The sequence below is a fragment of the Sinohyriopsis cumingii genome, chromosome 3 (genome assembly GCF_028554795.1).
Source record: "Sinohyriopsis cumingii isolate HCF-2022 chromosome 3, ASM2855479v2, whole genome shotgun sequence".
Classification (NCBI taxonomy): domain Eukaryota; kingdom Metazoa; phylum Mollusca; class Bivalvia; order Unionida; family Unionidae; genus Sinohyriopsis; species Sinohyriopsis cumingii.
The window spans coordinates 54,406,550-54,429,885 of NC_142963.1; the positions used below are offsets into that span (position 1 = coordinate 54,406,550).

The 23,336-nt window shown below is 37.4% G+C and overlaps 1 protein-coding gene across 4 annotated transcripts in view; it reads left to right on the forward strand.

The window, feature by feature from the left end:
• The window catches only part of LOC149802881 (tuberin-like), a 194,860-nt gene that overhangs the window by 51,702 nt on the left and 119,822 nt on the right, over positions 1–23,336 (forward strand). For all 4 annotated transcript variants that reach the window (XM_089952331.1, XM_089952334.1, XM_089952333.1 and 1 more), the window contains exons 12-13: positions 19,966–20,121; positions 20,973–21,076. In XM_089952331.1, coding sequence (XP_089808457.1) covers positions 19,966–20,121; positions 20,973–21,076 — 260 coding nt within the window. The remainder of the gene's footprint in view (positions 1–19,965; positions 20,122–20,972; positions 21,077–23,336) is intronic.

Consider the following 23,336-nt stretch of genomic DNA (forward strand, 5'->3'; position numbering starts at 1 on the left):
ACTCCCGTGAGATAGTCAACGAAGCATCAGATATTTGTCAGCGATTATTCCGTGGTGGTATCATTAATTCTCACATTTATAAAGAGTTTGTCGATGAACTCATCGATTAAATCAACACAATTGAAATAATATGATTGTTCATAAACATCAACGCAGACCTAATCAGGTCCGCATAGTAAACTCTCGATTGCCAGTATACAAATATATTCACGGTAATGGATTTGGCGATATCATTGGAAGTCTTGTCACGCGAGTAATACCTAAAATTGGACCAATGGTAAAACAACTAGGATTAAAAGCAATAGGAAAGATAGGTGAGACTGCTGTTTCTGGTATCGGTAATTTGGCCAGTAAAGGCTTCAACGCTATCAAAGATAAAATATTAAGTTTAGTACGTAAAAAGCAACCCGTCAAATTACCCATTACCAGCGAAATGCCACCCGAAGTCAGTAAGGCCATAAATGATGCGGCAAATAAAAAAATAAATGATCTAGCACAGGAAGCTGCTATAACAAATCTAGCACAGGAAGTTGCTAAGACAAATCTAGCGCAGGATGTTGCTAGGACAAATCTAGCAAATACAAGTTTTGTTTCAGGCGATGGTCTTCGTTTTAGACGATATTATTAATAATAAATGTTCTCACAAGTGTCAAATGAAGTATTTGACATGGATGAACCAGTAGGTAGGGATACATCAGTGCGAGATTTCCAGTATTTCTCGTACGACACAGTTACACCAAATACTGATAATCGCCTGGAAATTCAAGTTCACGATACAACAAGATATTTTCTTCCATCTGAGGCATATATCGAAGTTACCGGTGAAATTACTAGAGATGACGGCGTTACTCTCTATGGAGCAGATTTTAGAGTCGGATTTGTTAATAACGGTATTATGGCATTATTCAAGAGCGCCACTTACATGATTGATGGAAAAGAGATTGAGTCAATTACCAATGATGTTGATTTAGCAACAACGATAATAGGTCTAGCGAGATACTCGGATGATTTTACCAGATCAGCTGGTCCGGGTATGATGTTTGCCAAAGATAATTCTGATCGTCCCGATAGTAGACAGCTTGATATTAGACAACCCAACGATCGCGCCGCTCCCAATCCAGGTCTCGCAGCTATTCAGGATATTCCAGTTGGCACTAATCCTGATTATAATCTTGGATTTGCCACGAGAAAATCCATGTTGTGGGATCTACGTAGAAAATTCTCTTGTGCTATTCCGTTATCTCATATATTTGGATTTTGCAGGCATTTTAGAAAAGTTATTTACGGAGCAAAGCATACCGTAACATTTATTAGAAAAGCAGATAGTAATGATGCTATTTGGCGAGAAGGTGATATCAATTACCAAACGAACGTGGTAGGTGCAAATGATCACACGAATCATGGAGGTAGGGTAAAATTACTAAAATTTACCTTGTGGATGCCAGCGATAACTCCATCATTAATCGTGGAAGAAAAATTATTATCATTTATGAATCAAGGTGGTAAATCTATCATGTCATGGCTAACAACAACAACAGATTCCACAACTACTGATATTGATGGTGATTTTACTTGGCGCATTGCATCGCAGCAAGGTACCTCTGCGCCACGTCATATCTTTGTCGCTTTTTTGCATACACGAAGATATCATCAATTATATAGCCACATGATATTCGATAATATCAGCGCAACAAACGTGTCACTGAGAGTAAATGGCCAACAGGAGCCATCCGAGGAAATATCCATCAATTTTGAAAATTATTCGACAGCTCGCGCATATCATCGATTGTTAAGTTTCATGGGTCGCGATCAAAATATCGATACTGGATTGCAAATATCACAACTAGATTTTAATAAACTTTATCCTATTTATTACTTTTCCTTGGAACATCTCGATTTGATAAAGCAATCCGTCGTCGATATTCATTTCAAAGCTAGAATTCGAACAGGAAATAATTTATATAAGGTATTCGCAGTAATTCTCAGTGATAGAACAATGTTCCTGGAAGGCATCAGCGGTAGAATGAGAGTTATCGACGCTCCCGTAGAGAACATGTAATAAATTCCAAATTTAGATTAAGTGATTATTAATATGCCATACGATCACGTCAGCGTAACTCTGACCCCGGGTCAGGTGAAAAAACTTCATGCAGCAACAACAGCGCGACACGGTTTAAGTTTAACCTTAAAAAGTAATCAACTTCACGGTGGACCTAACAAACTATCGTTAACTAAAAATCAACACGGACATTTCACCAGAGCCAGATCAGCAAATACTGGTATTCGCCTGAATCTCTCAATAGGTGCAATCAGAGATATGATCAAAGTAGGTGGTATTTTTCCTTTATTCGCCGCTATTCCAGGATTAATAGCTGCGGCGGCCCCCATGATTGCAAAAACAATAGGATTAGGTGCACTCGGTGGGATAAGTACCGCATTAGGAAAAAAGATCGTCGGAGGAAGATATCGCAAAAAAAAGGGAGGGATATTCCCTCTTCTCCCCCTTCTCACAAAATTATTGCAGCCGCAACAAGGATCAGGCCTTTACCTAAGACGACCCCCGTACGGATCCGGTCTAAGTCGAGCCTACCAGCCTCAAATTTAGATTTAATAAGTGAAGCAAAAAAAAAGAAAATAAAATTTTTCAGAGGCGTATTTATGCGAGATCAACTACCGGACAAACCAAATCCTACCGAGACAGGAATAATAAACCTCGATAAAAATTCCGGCCCTGGCACTCACTGGGTTGCTTACGCGATTAATCCTCGCGAAGTTATTTACTTCGACTCATACGGATTAGCACCGCCAAATGAATTTATCAAATATGTGTCAAAACTAAAACTTCCGGTTTGGTATTCAACACTTCCAACACAAACATTAGCAGATCCACCAATATGCGGTCCAGAGTCAATTAACGTCCTTGATGCAATTTCAAAATCATCCAATCCTTATCGCAAAATTTTATTTGAATATACCGTAGATAAATATCATGGTTGACATTTACGGTAGATCTCTCTTCAGAAAAGAAAAAAAAGACGCAGTCGACATCGATACATCAAAGTTTGCAACCAAGAGCGATATTAACAATCTTTTATCGCTGTCAGAGGTGGATCCTGGCGAAGTTGCTGTTTTTCAAAATACCGAAGGGCGATTACAAACTAGCAACGTCAAAATAACTGATATAATCAAGCGAGACGAATACCGCGATCACATTAGTCAATTTACTCGCCAATCGGAGATGGTATTAAAATCTATTGCTGATATCGCCGATATTATAGCAAAGTTACCCCTGAAGGCCGATAAAGCATTACACGACGATCTTCAGGATAGAATGACAAAAAGACTTAACAGGTTAAATAACGACCTTAAAAAACTTGACGATGCTTTAGATAAATTTAGCAAAAAATTTGACGAGGATATAAAAACATCCAGCGATACTTCCTCCGCATCAGATAAGAAAGCCGATCAAGCATCACATGACGATCTCAGCGAGAAAATAAAAAAAATCAACGAGGAAATTACTAATATTCTTGCCGAAATTAACGAAGTAAATATCTCGATGAGTCAGAAAATCGATAAAACATCAATCGACGATCTCAACAAAAAAATAAAAAAAATCAACGAGGAAATTACTAATATTCTTGCCAAAATTAACGAAGTAAATATCTCGATGGGTCAGAAACCATCGATCGACGATCTCAACAAAAAAGTCAACGAGGAAATTATTAAACTCGGCAATGTTGTTGTTCCTGAATTTACCAGAGGGATTAACGCGATGCAAGTACAAATAAAATCCATCAACGATGAAATTAACGTGGTACGTGAATTAACGCTTCAAAAAGTCGATAAAATATCACATGATGCAATAACGAAAAAAATCGACGATGTCATTGGTGAAGTTAGCCACAATATCAATAAAATATTTGAATTCATACGTAAAAAACTCGATACATCAGTACACGACAGAGAAATAAAAACTATCAATGATAAATTTCTTGCTGTAACAACAAACGCCAACGAAATCAACACAAAAATATCGTCAATGAACCTTGGAAGATTATCGCGAATTTCGATACCGGATGAGGTAGAAACAAAAAATCTACAATGCCGTGTACCATTTGTGGTAAAATCATATTATGTTAAATGGACACCTGAGAATAACACATTTAACTTCACCGCGCCAATTACTGGCATATATCGAGGATATATTATCATATCGCAAAAATTCAATGTAATAATGGACGAAGAATATACTGATTTTCAGGAATATAGTCCTGGTTTTTTTATTATTACTATATTTGAAAATCGAACAAAAACCTTTAGGCTAGAACCGCAAGCTAGAACTATGATGTTAGCTGATTGTCAGGTAATCTTCGAATATTTATTTGGAATAAACACAATTGGTTAAATAAATAACTAATAAATGACCGCATCTGATTACCGTTATAATCAGGCGAGATCATGGCAGGATTCGTTGCGAAAACAACTTGACGATTATCAAACAAAAATAAATAAATACCAGCGCAAATTAGTTATCATTGATGTTGCAGTGTACGCAGTATCTGCTGTGGTCGCTGGTGCAGGAATAATTCTATCCGCGGTAACAATGATAGCGCCAATCGTAGCAACAATAATAATCTCGTCAACAACAGCAATCGCGGGTGTTCTTAATATCATCGCGAAAAAGATATCCTCGTGCACAAGTGAAAAGTTATCTTTGTACAAAAGTAAACTAACTAAGGTAAGTGACGCGTACTCGAAGTTATCATTGTTACTTTCTGAAAGTCTCAACGATGGTATTATATCCGATTTAGAATTTTCTTCAATGATTAGTATTTACTCGGAGATTGAACAAATGAATATTAATAATGTCCGAGTTAGCCCAGATCGTGACAAACACGACACCACCAACAACAACGTTAATATCGCTAAGTTCAACGAAACCCGAGTTTAGCATTAATTTCTCAACACCAATCAGCGTCAACGAAATTGCATTAACACAGTTGCGTGTCTACAACAGCTGGCCTAATGTTAGATCAAAATCATTCGGTAATTTGATGTCAAATAATTCACTAGTTTTTGCAAATAAAAATAAACCCGATGGAACACCCGATTGGATCGTTGTTGGTATACCAACGGGCAGTTATGAAATTGATCAACTGAATAATGAGTTTACCACTAGAATATCAAATTTAACCGGCGATGCTACTCCGGGAATAAAGATATCTTCACATGATCCAACATTGTCATCGATCATCGAAGTAAAATCGCCGTATATTGTTGATATTTACCAATCGTCGATTAGAACCGTATTAGGTTGGCCCGAGGTTGCACCTCTAGCAGAACCAAAGAAATCGGATGTTATTATTCCAGGTTGGTATGATGAAACCCTTCCAGAAATACCGGAACCAAAAAAGGAAGATTTTACAACCGACGAAGGATGGTATGGAGATATCAAACACAAGCCTCTGATCCACAGCGCCATCAATCTTATGAATAACCACAAATTTAACCTAGTAATGTTCGCTTTCACTTTTATTAACGAAAGAATTCTCTCATGGCTGCCTCTTCCTAAAATCCCCCCAGATGTGAAAATCTTCGACGCTACCCACATTAACAGGATAATAGCCCCCATAGACGGTATCTTGGTAAGAAGAACCCTCGACGAGTTTATTCAAGAACACGAATTACAATTAAATTTATTGCGCGGATCATTTCATGAATGCATCCTAAATAAATCTGGTTCATGTAGCGAAATTATAAAGCACGTGAAAATTTTAAATCAACTTGCGAATGATATTGAATATTATCATGATATGTTTATTCGGGCGATAGTCGACGATATATCAATTGCCGAGTATGTTCTTCCTATTAGCAAATTCGAGTTGATCAAGAACTCGGGTGAGAAACAAAAATTCATGAGAGTATTTGAATTAACCGAGGAAACACTGCCAAATTTCAAATTTCCCAATTCTGATTTTGATGCGATGAGAAAATCCGTCACTGATACCATTGATGATTTATTTCCGAAATTACATGCCTCATGGACCAAAAAAATATATTCAGAATTGATTCTTAAACACAATAATGATCCTTCCAAACTTGGACGACATATATCGCCGGGTATCGTTAATATAACGGAAGTTATCGCGATTTATCTTCACGCGGATGTTGTCGAGGGTAGCTATAATGTTGATTCGTCAATGTCGAATCAAGCGAATCAGGGATTTGTATTGTATTCATTTTCACCTAGCGCATCTCCCGGTTATTTGATAATCAAGGAGCCAATGAATCCGTTTTACCTGCGATGTCATAATCGATTATTGACAAGAATAAATTTCAAACTAACGGATCAGAAAGGAAATTTACTTGATATACGAGGAGAAACTGTAAGTATCAATCTTTTGGTGAAATCATAGATTTTTAAATCGCAAGTGAGATTTTTCAAATCTGTATCCGTGGGAAAAATAGGCGAAAAAAATAAATAAAAACCAGGGGAATGTTCAAAATTAATCTTTTTTTTTTGTTTTGCAGAAATTATTCAGGATATAGATGATTCCCTAATTTTACTTTCATCGACAAGTTTTTTCAGTTGCCTGACACGCGAACTTGTAATTTTTCGTGATTCATAAGCGTCTGATAAAATCAATCTAGCATTTTCTACTAGCATCGATAATTTAACAAAATCCTCGATGCGATCATCGCTGACTGTCGCAAGTGATTGATATATCGCGATTTGGATTTTCTTTATTAATTTATATTCCGACGGCAGCGTATATTTATATTCAAGTTTTCCTTGAACAATCATTTCAAATTCAGATCGAATTTTATTTGTGTCTAACTCCGATGGAAGATTTATCTTTTTCTTCAGATCATCAATCGCTGCAATGATGTCGTTTATTATTTCTTCGTCCATTATATTAATTTTGTAGTATTTAATTATTCTTCGTCGTCGTCATCATAATGATCTTCGTCATCATTGAATATTATTGGTACATAAGAGAATCTGATCCACTCGCCGAGATTGTAGGAAAATGTTCTGTGAATTATTCCCTCCGCTGCTCGCCACACCGATATTACATTAATTTCATAATACTTTGCAGCAGTATTTATCGACTCAAATATAATTTTTTCATTTGTTTCTAGATTTATCGACTCAACTGATTTGGCATATTTCGGATGCCTTCCAGAATTACCTGAGGAACAATTTTCACTTTGAGTCACAGCTCGAAGATTGGAAAGTTTGTTGTTGAGTTTATTTCCATCGATATGATCTATAACCAAATTATCATTGATGAGTCCATGAAAACATTCGAATGTAAATCGATGAACGAAGTAATGTGTGCTTCTTCGTATATTATTTTTATTGATTGTAAATCTGAGATATCCATTCATATCAACAAAACCAACAAGATTCTTTGTTCTGATGTGTCTGACATTTCCATCCTTGGATGCTTCGTAACCATCAATGATGGGATGTGATTTATATTCACTCATGGGAATCGTTGATTTCATTTCCATATATAATATTTTATAAGTCTAAATCATAATTTGCTTTGAAACGATTAATATAATCTTCTTCACAAGAAATTACTGATAAAGATTTCTTTTCATAATATCTTCGTAACTCACGATATTTCTTTCCACCACAAGAAAAACACAATCGAGTCTTTCCTCGAATGCCAACTTGGCAAACTAAGCATCGTTGTGGTCCTTTGTTACCTCGTCGAACTTCGTATATATGAGCGCCGCAATATTCACCTCTGCAGGATTTGTCACATGACTTTGTTGATCCGACTATTATCCATTTGCATTGCATATTATAATTTAAACATTTGTCTAAAATATAATAATGGATTTATTTGATCTTGATGAGGCAGAATATATCATTCCTGAAGTAGATCGTGCAAAGAAAGAATTTTTCGATGATGGAGCGATTCATACCTGGTCGACATGGAAAACTAATTTTGTTGATGCTACGATGAATCTGGAGCGAGCAAAGAAGATAATCGAACATATAAAATCTGAACACAAAGAGGAGCGATTTATCTTTGGAATAAAATTTATTGCACAAATGCCCGATGACACTTGGATTATTCGCGATAAAAGAGATCCAGTACGCGGCGGTAAGAAAAATGTTGTTCTTGATAAAAATTCGAATCCGGGATTGTTACTGGGGATTGATGGTCCTTATTACGTTAGAGCTTATCCTTCTAGTGCTGTAGTGTATGGAATTTATCGGCTGAATAATAATCCTGATGCGAAAAATTTACCTGCGATGAAAGAATCTCCGATGATAAATTGCGTGGCTGAACGCGTTATCGAGCATATGAAAAACGCTCGTCGTGGATCTGGTCTGACTCAATTAAGACTGGATAAAATTAATTTATGGGCAAGGACGGTTACTGATGGCGCATCAATTGACGATGTTGCTGCGCTGAGCAAGAAACTTAAATTTCCTATCACAGTAAAAACGTTATCGGGTGAAATATTATATTCGTCGCCGTATAATTCTCGAGGAACACCAATCGAAATTGTTGATCATAATTCACATGCGTGGACTCAGTCAGTGATGATATTTCCACGAGATCGTGTTGTTAAATTTTATCCCGTGGAAGAATCCAAAGACAATTCTGATGCAATGTTCAGGTATATCAAATTATTAACCAAGTCCGATCCAATATCGGTTTGGTTATTTTCTAGCGAAGAAAGATATGATCAATTTATATTGCCACGCGGAGATATTTACCGAGATGAAATATTACACGAATCGATGAAAAATATCGCGGAGAAATATTCGTCAGATCCAGATCGATTATTAACAAACTGCTTTACTGTTCCGTCTGTTGCGGCTCACGCTGCTAGAGAGAGAAATTCGTGGAAACCTACGAGGAATGAGTTTCTTAATGATATTCAACTTAGTTGTATCGAATATGGCCATGGAGGATTGTGGAATACCAAATATTATTTCGAAGATATGATTTCTGTTGATATGAGCGCTTGCTATCCTGGAAGTTTTCTTGGGTATGGTGATTGTGCAGATTACTTTGCTAAATTCGGCCATCCTACCAACGAGATGACGAGAGTTGCAATCAACGGACCATTACCCGATTTTGTTATGACCGGATTCGCTCATGTTACTTCATTCGAACTTGCTGAGAATTTACATAAGATTTGCTATATTTGGTTTGGTCGGCATTTATCTCAGCGAAGATGGGTCCCTACGGTATTGTTGAGATATATGTTGGATTCGTCGATGTTAATATCGTTGACGGTAAGTGAAGCGATTATATCCTATAGGAAACAAACTGAAGTGTGGTTGCCAACGGATTGTGAAAACGCGAAAGATATTGGAAGAAAAATAATTGGTAAATTTACTCAAGGAGGATCAGTTGATCATAAACACCGTCACGCTAGGTTATTTATCAATGATGCCGAGATGGATTTTATTATTGCCGATACGGTGTCTCGTGGAATATTTTGCAACAGAGAAAATATTATTATTGATGGAGAAAAATTAGGTACCGTGATTACTTATCTCGATGGAGAGTCAGCGCAGTATACTCATTTAAGATCATCGATGCTCGCTTATGTGAGTATCAATCTGCTATCAATGATAAATAAATTTTCTGATATCGCGGTAAGGGTCGCAACGGATTCGTTTTATATCGATAAGAAATATCAGTGCAGGCTGGAAAATTTAATCGCCAATGGGGATTGGGGAACTTGGAGAATAAAAAACGAGGATATTCTAGACTATTGCGAAGACGCGGATGTGGAAGATTGCGATAAATTTCATAAAGACCAATGTGATGAAATATCAACAGCAGCATCCGCGTTTGATCCAATTTCACGAAACAAATTTGTTTACCTAAATGGTCCTGGCGGTAGTGGTAAAACAACAAGAGCGATAAATTTATTTTCAAATTCTGATATGATCGTGCTAACTCCAACTCACAGACTAGCTCGAGAAATAAAGCAGCGTGGCGTTAGTTCTTGTACGTATCACAGTTATTTCAAATATAGTGGTGGATTGTGGGATCCAGCTCGAATGGGAAACAAATATATCAACAAGATTATAATATTTGATGAAATTTGCACAGTAAATTTAGTTTTGTTAAAATCATTCCTGAGTTGGCTGGAAGAAAAAAACACCGCAGTAATAATGTGCGGCGATCATGGACAGCCTGATCCTATTGATGGTGAATCTCCACACGGGTGGCTTAGAAACTTTGTGGATTATTATGAAGAAATTGACGCTGATTATAGATCTAATGATAATTTACTGACTGAATTTAAAAAAATGATTCGATTGCAACCTAATAAATTTCAATGTGATGTGATGAGAAAAATAATAGACGAGACTTCGATGGATAATTTTCTAAATTTGTGGCGTCCGGATCATTTGATCGTTGCTAGCAGAAAAATTATTCGCGATGCTATTCAGGAAATACTATTTAAGCTTCACTGTGAGAAATTTCCAACGTTGAAGGTTCCGTTATGCTACAGGCCCGCTGATACTAGAAAACAAAATATTAATGTTACTTTGCCATGCGGAGAAGAAAAAATATTAGTTTTGAACGATATTATTTTCGTCGATATTAATCTTGTCAATGATGCGATAAACGCAGAAAGATCGCCATGGAAACTTGGATACGCAGCAACAATACACTCGTCACAGGGATTAACGGTAGATGGTCAAGTCTGGATCGTCGATGATAGAATTTCCTGGTCAAATTTAGTTTATCTAGCTGTTTCTCGAGTAAGAAAATTATCTCAGTTAGGTAGGATTAAATTTCACATTAACGAAGATGGCGGTAATTGAGTATCTTTCGGTATTATTTGTAGTTCTTCTTTGGTAAATCCGCGTTGTGGTGCTAATGAATCTAGAAAATAAATTGCTGGTCTTCCTGATGATCTTGTTACAGCCGATATTTTATGTGTTGTAACGCTCCAGTTTGGATCGGTTGCTCTTTTTCTGCCACCTTCGGCTTCTCCTTCTTTATATAAATACCTTACAATAACGCTACCTAGCACAGATGGAATAGTAGAATCTCGCTTTAGTGGTATTTTTGTTTTTGTAATTGCAATTGCGGGTTTCATTGATATCGTTCGTGTTACTTCATTATTTAGTGCGTTAATCACGTGAGGTAATCTTGTTACCCAATCGTGAGATCGTTTATCTTGGATAAATTCTCTCGCGTACTGATATCCGAATAATCGTTCTGCAAGAGTTTTATTGAATCTCTCAACGATAGCTTGATTGTGATGAACACCTACAATACCGCGACGGATTTTAACATTATTCTTTTTCATCAGTGAAGTAACCGCGCCAAGAAATTCTCGACCTGGATCAACCTGGAGAAGCTTCGGCCATGTTAATGGAGATCGTGAATAAATTTTCTCAAATGCTTTTGCTATTTCCGTTGCTGTTTTATTCGATAATGGTTCTGCTTCCTTGTACCTACTTGCAATATCAACAACCGTCAGAACATATTTGTATATAACTCCGTCAACGGTATCGTAAGGAAGAAACATAAGATCAGCCTGATGGACTTCATTAGGGACACTGACAGAGAAACTCGCATATGATATTTTCTTAGGCGGAGGAAGATAAATTTGCCAAACTGCTTGCCTCGATAGCCACGATTCAGCGACAGATTGCTTTACTTTTGCTGCCTTAGCAAGTTTGTCTATTGCTGATTTTCCTCGCCAAAATCCTCGCGGAGAATAATATATTTGCTCCATTATAAATTACCAGCACCTAGTACTAATTTACCTTTCATTGCTCCTTTTATTAACCAAGTTGCCAATTTCTCTTTGAAATTTTTATCAGGAATAGCATCTATTGCGTGAATTAATTTAATATCAGCAAGATGTCTTTGTTGTAAATCTCCGCTGCGATATGCAAGATCGTGATAGTAGCATGCGTTATCGATAGCGTTTACTGGATCCTCGCCAGGATTTGGTTGATTATTATCGTTAAGTCTTATATCTAGCCTTGTACCAGGTCCGCAGTAATTATATCCTGGTAAATGTTTCTCTCCGGGATATTTCGCCCAGGGAGCTCCAGGCAGATTTGTTAAGGAGGTTGCGATGTCTCCTCCGGTTCTACTTTTTTTTTTACAAATCTAAACTTAATTGTTCCACAAACCGCGCATTCTCCCTTGATTGCATTCCTGTTGTTGCGCGTAACGACTTCGATTGGATTTAGCGTAGCAGTTCGAGTGCGACACTTAACACAATATGAATCCATAATATTCTAATAACATGAATGTAATTGATTTTTCAGCCACGAAAAAACGCGAGCAAGTAAAACACGTCGAGGCATTACCGAATTCGATTAGAATGATAATTATTGGACCATCTGGTTCTGGAAAAACGCAGCTGTTGTTGAATTTGATAATGAGATGGTTAAAATGGGATAAATTATATTTGGTTGCGCCGTCCGTTGATGATCAGCGATGTTATAAAGTACTAAAGGAATTTAGCGATAATACTGAGGATGGCACAATAGAATTTATAACGGATATCAATGAAGCTCCATCAGTGGAAAGTTTAGACGGTGATGCTAATAATCTTGTCGTATTCGATGATGTAATGCTGGATAAGCAAACTAACCCAGCTAGGATATTCTCGCGTGGCCGACACAAAAACACCGATGTGATTTACGTGACACAGCGATATACGCAAATTCCGAAGGTAATTAGAGATAATTGTAATATTTTATCAGTTTTTAATGGCGTTGATACTCACACGCTGAGGAATATCCATCAAACTTGGTGCAACGGCGACATGGATATAAATAAGTTTAAAAATTTCTTCAGTCACGCTCAGGCAACACCGCACGGATTTGTCACGATTAATCTTCATGATCCGCGTAGTAGGTATCGAGTTGGTCTTGATCAAATTTACTCATAAAATTGCAGCCCAAATTTGCAATCACAAATAAATTTTACAACACCCCCCCCAAAAAAGCTGTCTTTTTTTTATGCCTAAAAATGCACTTTGGGTTGAAATTTTGCGGATTAATTTGCGCAGGAGGCGTTATTTCTGCTTTCTGAGGCTTCTACGGAGAAATGTTTGGTGGGAGGGTTAAATTTATCTGAGCCACCTGGTCTGTACGACTTCCCTGCTGCTCTGCATAGCCATGTGGTTGTGACAATTTACATCATAATGAAAACAAGAATGAATTGTTGATTTAGCTGTGTTTATTGATAATGGAGTATAGTAGGGTTCTGGATTATCACAATCATCAGGTAACTCAAAATACAGTCTTTTTTCTCTTCGCAAAAGCTACAAAGAAAAACTGCCCTGAAAAAATACATTCTTGTACACGGACAAATATTTTTCATCTCTCTCTCCTGCATGTGCACACACACACGTGTGCACATTCATGAGCATTAACTTAAACATGATTTCAAGTTTATTATATTTTTTATTGCAGTCGGATAATGAGATTATTGTTGCTGTAAAATACAAGTTGCACTTAATTTCTTGACATTGTAGACTCGTATTGTTGTGTACAATTTACCAATAAATAATACCCTTAACTAATATATGTTCAAACCATCTTAATCATTTTTACTAGTCCTACATGTAATACCTCGACACTGATATTTATGTTTTGACTTTTGTGCACACTAAAACATAATAACATGTAATATGTCTTACATGTATGACTATCATTTTGCCAACATTACACAACATAACAGCTATATATGCTCTAAATGCAGACGAGCTTTCACACTGAGACATAATTCTCTCTTTCTCTCTCTCTCTCTCTCTCTCATGCACTAATAACAACAAAAACCTTTTTGAGTACTTTTATTTTTGTTGTCATTAGATTTCATGAGTTGAGAGCAGAATGAGACAGAAAATATATGTTTACTTTGTATGTTTGTACCGTTAGGTTGTCAAGTAGCGTGTGTTCCGTTGAATTTGTTCAGGTGCTATCCCATTATTTTTCGTTCAGTCAGAACTGCAAAATGATAATTATTTGTTTCACATGTGATTTTTTGTACACAGAAATTAATAAGTATTATTTTGTGTACAAAAAATTGCATGAAATATGGTATTTAAATTTTCATCTCTTTACTTTTGATCCAAACTTAATGACAACTTTAATTTTGCAATGAAACTTTAACCATTTTAAGCCAACTTATAAGTTGGAGATACCCATCTTTGTTGGCATCTAGGAGCCATTATAGATTCATTTTTAATTGAATCTTAATATGCATCTTCGAAGCATAAAAATAATTTAAAAAAGTAAATTTTTATCTAAGTTTTAATTACTATATATACTGGTGTGTAACTCTACCTTTTTTTACCGAAAAGTTGATTCATGCAGGATAGGGATCAACTTGTAAGTGCAACATTAAAAATGTGAGAAATCTAGGGGTAATGTTGGAAACACTACATGTCTGCAGTACACAGAAATACTGTCAATTCTTATATTTTCTATGTTTCTATGCCTCTATTCCATTCAGAAATGCATACATGGTATGCAGTGTGGTTATCCATTTCATGATGATGTTACAGAATAATTGTATCAACAGTTATTTGGATATTAATAATTAGAAAATATTACAAGTCAGTTAAATACTACTGACACAACGTGAAATGTCCAGCAGTGTAGTTTACTGTAGATGTTTACTAGCAGGAATTTTGCTTCCATTTTTATGCAAGTCGTAACAACCTGTACTTTTATTGTTACAAGCAAGGGGTCTTCACTTGACCGAGCGGTTGTCAAACCCTGGTGCGATTCCTGCTAGAAGTCATAAGTTTACCCCAACTTTCCAAAGACTTCTATACAACTTCAGTTGTAAATTAAAAAGCCCAACGTGTCCATTTTATACATAAACTTTAATCAATGCAAGACCACAGATCTCACAACCAGCCAAATATCTATCAACTGCACATCTGCATGATACCACCAGCAGTTCACACCATAGAAACTATACAACTAACCCTTAACACAAGTAACTATTTTAACTATGCCACCTTAGGCCAATCAAACTATGGTTTCCAGGCACCTTTCGCCAGTACAACTGCATCACCTTTGCCACCATGGCAACATAAATGGTATCTATCGAGTCCCTTCTTATTGGTTTCATTGTGTAATTTACTGGTTTCCAACCATAAATACTGCCACTGCAGTCACACTATAAATGTACACCACTAGATTTTAATATGGACTATCTTACTTCAGGGACATTCATTCAGTTTTGGCCTGAATTCACTACTAGTGAACCATGGCATCATGGAAACTCGCTAACATTTCACTCTGTGATGTTTGCTCCTAGTAGTTGGCTAATTAGTAGTTTTGCCTGTCACCCCTGCCGGGGTATAGGCCGCCCACAAAAGATTGCCAGAGGCTTCTGTCCTGTGCCATCCCTTCAAGCTGACTTCAGGTGTGACCCATCTTAGTGATGTCCGCTTCAAGGTCGTATCGCCAGGTGTTTCTTGGTCGTCCCCTTCTACGCTTGCCTTGAGGGTTCCATTTCAATGCCTGTCTGCTAATGTTGGTTGGTGGCTTACGTAGGGTGTGTCCTATCCAACCCCACCTTCTCCTCTTGATTTCGCCCTCTACTGGAAGCTGAGAGGTTCTCTACCACAGGTTGGTGTTGCTGATGGTGTCTGGCCAGCAGATCTGAAGAATTCTTCTTAGGCAGCTGTTGATGAAGGTCTGAACTCTCTGTACGGTCGACTTGGTGGTTCTCCAGGTCTCTGCTCCATACAGTAGGACTGACTTCACATTGGAGTTGAACAGTCTGATCTTGGTAGTTAAGGAAATTTCATTGGAGCTCCAGATGTTCTTGAGCTGTATGAAAACTGCTCTCGCCTTTCCAATCCTTGCCTTGACATCTGCATCTGTGCCACCCTGCTGGTTGACAATGCTGCCCAGGTACATGAAGGACTCCACCTCTTCCAGGGGACTTCCCTGCAGTGTGACTGGGTTGTTACTGGCATAATTGATCTTGAGGATCTTGGTCTTGTCTTTGTGGATGTTGAGGCCAATCTGTGCTGATGTGGCTGCCAGTATGTCGGTCTTGTCCTGCATTTGCTGCTGACTATGGGACAAGAGTGCTAGGTCATCGGCAAAATCCAGGTCCTCAAGTTGACTCCACAGTGTCCACTGGATCCCATTTCTTCTCCCATTGGTGGACGTCTTCATAATCCAGTCGATGGCAAGAAGGAAGAGAAATGGCGACAGCAAGCAGCCTTGCCTCATGCCAGTCTGCACTAGGAAGCTGTCTGTGTGCTGTCCTGCATGAATGACTCTGCAGGACATTCCATTGTAAGTGTTCTTGATCATGTTCACCAGCTTAGCTGGGATGCCATAGTGGCAAAGAAGTTTCCAGAGTGTCTCTCGGTCCACGCTGTCGAATGCCTTCTCATAATCTACAAAGTTGATGTTGAGTGAAGAATTCCACTCCAACGATTGCTCGACTATGATGCGAAGAGTAGCTATTTGGTCCGTACATGATCTTTTCTGCCGGAAGCCCGCTTGCTCATCTCGTAACTGTGGGTCAACGGCCTCCTTCATCCTCTCCAAGAGGACCCAGTTGAAGACTTTCCCTGGTACTGATAAGAATGTGATTCCTCTGTAGTTGGAGCAGTTGCTGAGGTCGCCTTCCTTTGGGATCTTGATGAGGTGTCCCTCCTTCCAGTCAGTTGGTATTTCTTTTCTCCCAGATCTTCTCAAAGAGGTGGTATAGCATTTCCACTGAAGCATCTAAGTCTGCTCTGAGGGCTTCTGCTGGGATGCCATCAGGTCCAGCTGCCTTGCCATTCTTCAGCTGGATGATGGCTTTCCTGATCTTGTCTCTGGTGGGATTGTCACAGCTTATGGGGAGATCTGCGTTTGCTGGGTGGATTTCTGGGGGATTTAGTCAGGCTGGCCTGTTCAACAGTTCTTCAAAGTGTTCTGCCCATCTCTTAATTTGGTGTTCTGTACTTGCTGTGGTCTTTCCCTGCTTGTCCTGTATGGGTCTATCTGTTTTGCTGTACTTGCCAGACAGCTTTTTGGTGACGTCATACAGCTTCTTCATGTTTCCACTTCTTGTCGCTTCTTCTGCCTCAGCTGCCATTTCATCAAAATAGTTTCTCTTGTCTATCTTGATGCTTCTTTTCACTTCTCTGTGGGCATCAGTGTACTCTTTTTGTACCTTTACTTTTGTAGTTCTTATCCTACTGCTATTTACTGCTGCTTTTTTCTGTTCATGCTTCTGGATTTTGCGCAATGTTTTAGCTGAAATCCATTCTTTCTGTTGGTGCTTCATGGGGCCTAGTACTTCTTGGCATGTTGATTTTATTGCTTCTTTAACTTTTAGCCATCTGTTGCTTACATTGTCTTCCTCATCTTCAAGAAGCTCTTGTAGCACTTGGTACTTGTTGTTAAGTGTTAGTCTGTATTCTTCTTTAGTTTTTGCATCTTTCAACAGGCTGATGTTATACTTTGTTTTCTTCTCTTTGGTGCCCATCCAGTTCTTCTTCAGCTTAAGTTTCAGCCTTGCGACAACTAAGTGGTGGTCAGATGCCACATCTGCTTCCCTCTTCACCCTAACATCTTGCAGCGATCTTCTGAACTTCTTGGCTATGCAGATGTGGTCAATCTGATTCTCTCTCACATGGTCTGGTGATGTCCATGTGTTCTTGTGGATTCTCTTGTGGGGAAAGATGGTACCCCCAATGACCAGGTTGTTCAGTGCACAAAGGTCTGCAAATCTCTCTCCATTTTCGTTCATCTTGCCCAGGCTGTGGATCCCCATGGTTTGTCCATACCCTGTGTTGTCTGATCCAACTTTGGCATTGAAGTCAACCATGAGGATGTTGATTTCTTTGTCTGGGAAGCTCTCTACTATATTCTGTAGTCTGTTGTAAAACTGGTCCTTATCTTTTTCTTCACTGTCATTTGTTGGGGCGTAGCGCTGTATGATGTTCATCTTTATTTTATCCTTCTTGGTCCTAAATGTTGCCGTGAGGATTCTGGGCCCATGTGGTTCCCATCCTATCAGTGCATTATATGCTTGCTTTGACAGCAAGAGCCCCACCCCCTGTGTATGAGGTGCATTATTTTCCTCATGTCCTGAATACAGTAGCATCTCTCCTGTCATCAGTCTTCTTTGTCCGGATTGCGTCCATCTTGTCTCACTAATGCCCAGTAGGGATAGGTTGTAGTCCCTCATCTCTGCTGCTCCCTGTGCTGTTTTTCCTGCCTCATACATTTTCCTCACATTCCATGTTGCGATATTAATTCTCCTGTTTGATAGAAGGGTGGTCTGCTTTATGGCTTGCCCAGGCTCGTGGCTTTCACCACATAGCATCATAAATCTTCCAAAAGAAGACCCTTCCTCCCTCAGGCTTTCAGTTTCTGGTTTTTCTTCTGTTGGCGTTTTTGTAGCAAGTTGGGGTTTTACAGGGTCGGGTTGCTAGCCCCACACCCAACCCTCCTCCTTTTACACCCGGTCTTGGGACTGGCCATGGCGTAGTTTTGGCTAATTATATTGGGCTAAAGATATTTCCATTGTGCCAAATTCCAATAATCACACAAAAAGGTAATCACACAAATCCAAGAATTCCTTAAAATGGGGCGCTATAACCAAATGCTCATACTCCAACTTTATTTCAGTATTAATATTTGTGTTTTGCTGTATAACAACTGATGCAATTAAAGCTTTGATTCAAGTTGTATTTTCCTTTTCTGTAAGTTGGATTTAACTCTGAAGTGATAATCCCCAAATTTTCTGCCTGTGCAGGTGGTCCAAAAAGCCTTTGGCTTGTAAAGGCATCATTCACTTTGTTTTCCGACAGTATTTTTGATCAAACCATGAATTAATAGTATGTACTTTTACATCTTTCTATGGTTGTTTAACCATAACCCCTAAGCTTGTAAAGGCAGCACCTGCTTTGTTTTCCCACTTTGATCAAGCCACGAGTTTGATACTTGCTCACTGCCAAGTAACAGAGGGTGGTTATTTGAACTCCCTGTGATCTTGCTGCACAAGTGACACATGATGAGTTGCATCCTTTGTTAGATTTCACACAGTGTATGAGTGAAGTGTTACAGACACCAACCTCTACATAATCATCTGCATATGACAGTGAAGCTGAGGAAACAGTTTGGCAGTATTTATGATGACTAAACAGTGACAACTTACAATGACTAGGTGACGATGGAGGATTCAAAACTTAATCAGACAATGAGGATGAACTTTTGTACCAGATGGCATTAGATTTGGTATATATTGTGAATCACAAAAATGTGGATTTTACTTCCATTGGAGTGGAATTAACATGTTATGGAATATTGTGAATCAGATCATTCTGAACTGTCTTGATATTGGATTGTGACCTATAAGTGAATTTATGGATTTATCAAATGATTGGATTTAAAATGTCCAGCATTATGGATTTGAATGATATCATTAGAACAAATTATAAACTGTTAATATATTTATCACATATTCAATTAATTCATACTGGTTTTGTCAGGGTTCTCTCTCTGTCTCACACACACACACACACACACACACACACTTATAAGAAGGTAAAAGAGAGATTGGCTTTTTGGAGCCTTACAAATGGGGGATGTCAACTTATAGTATGTACAGTAAGTGAAGTTGATGGGAAATACATGGAGAGAAAAGTTGATGTCTTTATCTCTTTCAACATGCCATTTTGATGGTAACCAATACATGAGCACATAAACTTATGTCAGAAATGAAATAACACCACCCCGTACATGTAAAATACATAATAAGCAGAAAATTCAAGATGGAACAGAAAATGGCCATTATTCAATATAGTCCTTTTTAGGTCATGTAATTTAAGTCTGAACTATAACTTTTGCATTTATGACAGGAACAAAATTCAGCTTATAATGAACATTATGTTACTTGTCTTTAGTGTTTTGATATATTAACTGAATTTTACTGTATATTCTTTCTTTATTTCATTCAGATTGTTTCCTTATCAAGCCCACCTATAGATCCACGGATGCATGCTGACTTGCATGATGTACTGACAGAAATTGAAACACTGTATGAACATGGCCAATTTGGAGGTTCAGTCTCCAAATTCTTCAAAATCATAGAGATTTGTGCAAGCAAACGTCCAGTAAGAGCATTTTTATAATCACTGCCCAGGAAGTAGATGGTTTATAGCTGTATATGTGATTGTATCAATTTCGCTTGACATTTTTACTTTTCTCCATTGCTTGATTACAGCAAGACTTTTAATTTCCTACAAAATGTCTTAAAAAAGATTTAATTTTCTACAGTCTCATGCATTTAAGTTGTTATCATTATTACACAGAAAATTTAATTCATTTTAGATTCATTATTTCAGTAATCATTAAGAAAAGAATATCTTTTAAGGTTTATTACTTGTATTTTATTTAGTGTTTGTAATGCTTGATTTTATTTATGTACCTTGCATAAGATCATAATGATTAAGAACACTACTTACATGTACACTGGATTTATTTTATTGGTTTATGCAGAACTGAAAGCAGGATTATAAAAAAAAAAAGATTCAACCATCCTGATCTGTTTTAGATATTAAAAACCAATAGTCAAAATATATGTTGCTTTTTTATGCATTTTATGTTTTCCATCAATCTTGACAACAGTAATGCTTTAATTATGTACAACAACAGTAATGCTTTAATTATGTACAACAACAGTAATGCTTTAATTATGTACAACAACAGTAATGCTTTAATTATGTACAACAACAGTAATGCTTTATGTACAACAACAGTAATGCTTTAATTATGTACAACAACAGTAATGCTTTATGTACAACAACAGTAATGCTTTAATTATGTACAACAACAGTAATGCTTTAATTATGTACAACAACAGTAATGCTTTATGTACAAAAACAGTAATGCTTTAATTACGTACAACAACAGTAATGCTTTAATTATGTACAACAACAGTAATGCTTTAATTATGTACAATCAGGAGAGCTCAGTTACCCTGCTGATATCCCATCATGCTCAGTCAATTCATCCTGGGAAGGAAAGTTGGATCTCTGCCCTCTATCAGTTGTTGGATAAGTATTTCAGGTAAAGTTAATTTGCCTTATGTTAGAAATCTTGGTATACCTTAAAGATATGTAAATGACAAATACAGTTCTCCCCTGACTTGAGCAATTTTGACTTGCGCAAATTTCTTGTCTATTTTAATGCAATTTTATATGAATTATTTTTAATTTAATATTTTATGATGATTAAAACGTAATGAATTATTTGTCTAAAACAAGAAAATTAGAATTTGTAAGGGGCTAAAATAAATGGTATTATAGTTAATTCAGTTACCAACTGCTCTGGTGGCCTAGTGATTAGAGCATCCGCCTCAGATGTGGTAGGTCGTGGGGTTCTATTCCCAGCCGAGTCATACCTAAGACTTACAAAACTGGTACTAACAGCTGCCTCGCTTGGCACTCAGCATTAAGAGGTTAATGTTAGAACTGGTTGGCCTGGTGTCAGGATAATGTGACTAGGTGGGACATCATGCTACATGTCTGCGGCATGATGCCCCAGTGCTAGACATCACTATAAACTTCCACACTGCAGACATTGTAGCGATATGACTGAAAATTGTTAAATCTATGTAAAAAATCCAAATCACACACACACACAATTCAGTTACCATATATACTTGCATGTAAGCCCATTCACATAAAAGCCGATATTGGCTGTATATGGTGGCCAGTATAATTGGTGGAGGAAGGACCTGGGAAAACCCCAGTAAGAACCATTGGCCCACAGGAAGCTACTGACAGCCTTCTTGCATACCCACAGTGGCCAAGCCCAAGACATGAACCCACATGACCCATGCATGAGTCAACCCATAACCCCAGCCACATTAAAAATCTTGTTATTGTTAATCCATATGAACATGTGGTCATATTCACATGGGGTTTTGGTACAGGAGTTCCTGGGGCTTCAGGTTAGGCATGTGATCTTGTCTTCAGTGGTCAACAACACACGTGTAGTTTACAAGAAAGCTTATAACTTTTAAAGTTCAGACTTTGTCCCATGGATAAGCAATCCTCCTTTCTTCCAGGCTTTTATTTTTTCCTGAATTTGCTTGTTTATACCTGTGTATATGCAAAACATATTTTTGAAGGAAAATCAAATGTTTGAAACAAAAATATTGAGTTACTTGATTTAGAGTTATGTAGTCACTGTTGTGAATGCAACAGTCATGTAATTCAGGGGTTAGCTGTAAGTACAAATTGTTGTTTTAACATTATAGAAACCTTCTACATGCATTATGAATCCATTTTAACTTGTGAAAGCATACAAATAATAAATACACACCTTATCGATTTTAAGTTTAGGAAACTTTGGTTCAGTTCTGTCCCATCTGACATAAAACATTTTTTTACTCCAAATTTAACTTGAAAATTTCTGACTTATGAGAAGGCTGTATTTGTACCTATTGAGTAAGAGTTTCTTGTCTGTATTAACATTTATTACTCAAAATATTGAGTGAAAATTTATGATGAAGATGCCTTGTAAAGTCAACTCTAATTAGTAAGGTATGTTTGGATTAATGTCAAATATTTATTAACATTTCATTGTAAGCAACAGAGTAAATTGTTACCTTGTTCTGAATTCATTAGATCACTTTCAACAAGACACTTTTATGCCATAATATTTTTCATTATAACAAAAGTAAATTATTTCTTTGTTAATCTTCTTTGATTAATGGTTTCGTACTGAGTAGAGTAATATTTTTAACAGCACTCCCTCATTATAATGCTGTCCTTGGTAGCCATGGCATATACCACCCTATTTTGAGGCTATATTATAGTGAAGTACATCATAATATAATTTTAATAGTACTTGATTCAATCAGATATATGACCATAACTGCCCTTGAAACAGAACCATGGTATAATAAAGTGCCGCGTAGTGAGACGTGCTGCATTAAATCTGACCCTAAGCAGGTTTGAACACAGCTTGTGAGTGTGTCTGTGTGTATATATGTTTCTCCTTCAAATATATTCCCCGATCACACTACATTAGGAATATTAGCCAGCTACCTCATGAATGCAGGCAGGAGCAATGGTGGCTCAATGATTAGAATGCCAGACCTGTGACAGAAAGGATTTGGGTCTGAATTCTACCATTGGATCAGCCTGGATTGGATCGTATAGGTGTCTTTTGGCAAGGCACTGTACACAATTTGCTTCAGCACCAAATGACCTACTTTTAAAACACACAAGTACATACTTTGCTGGATTTTGTATAAAAAAAAAAAATATTATTTTTTTATTTTAACCATGTCCATGCATAAATCATGCTACCTTTAGCT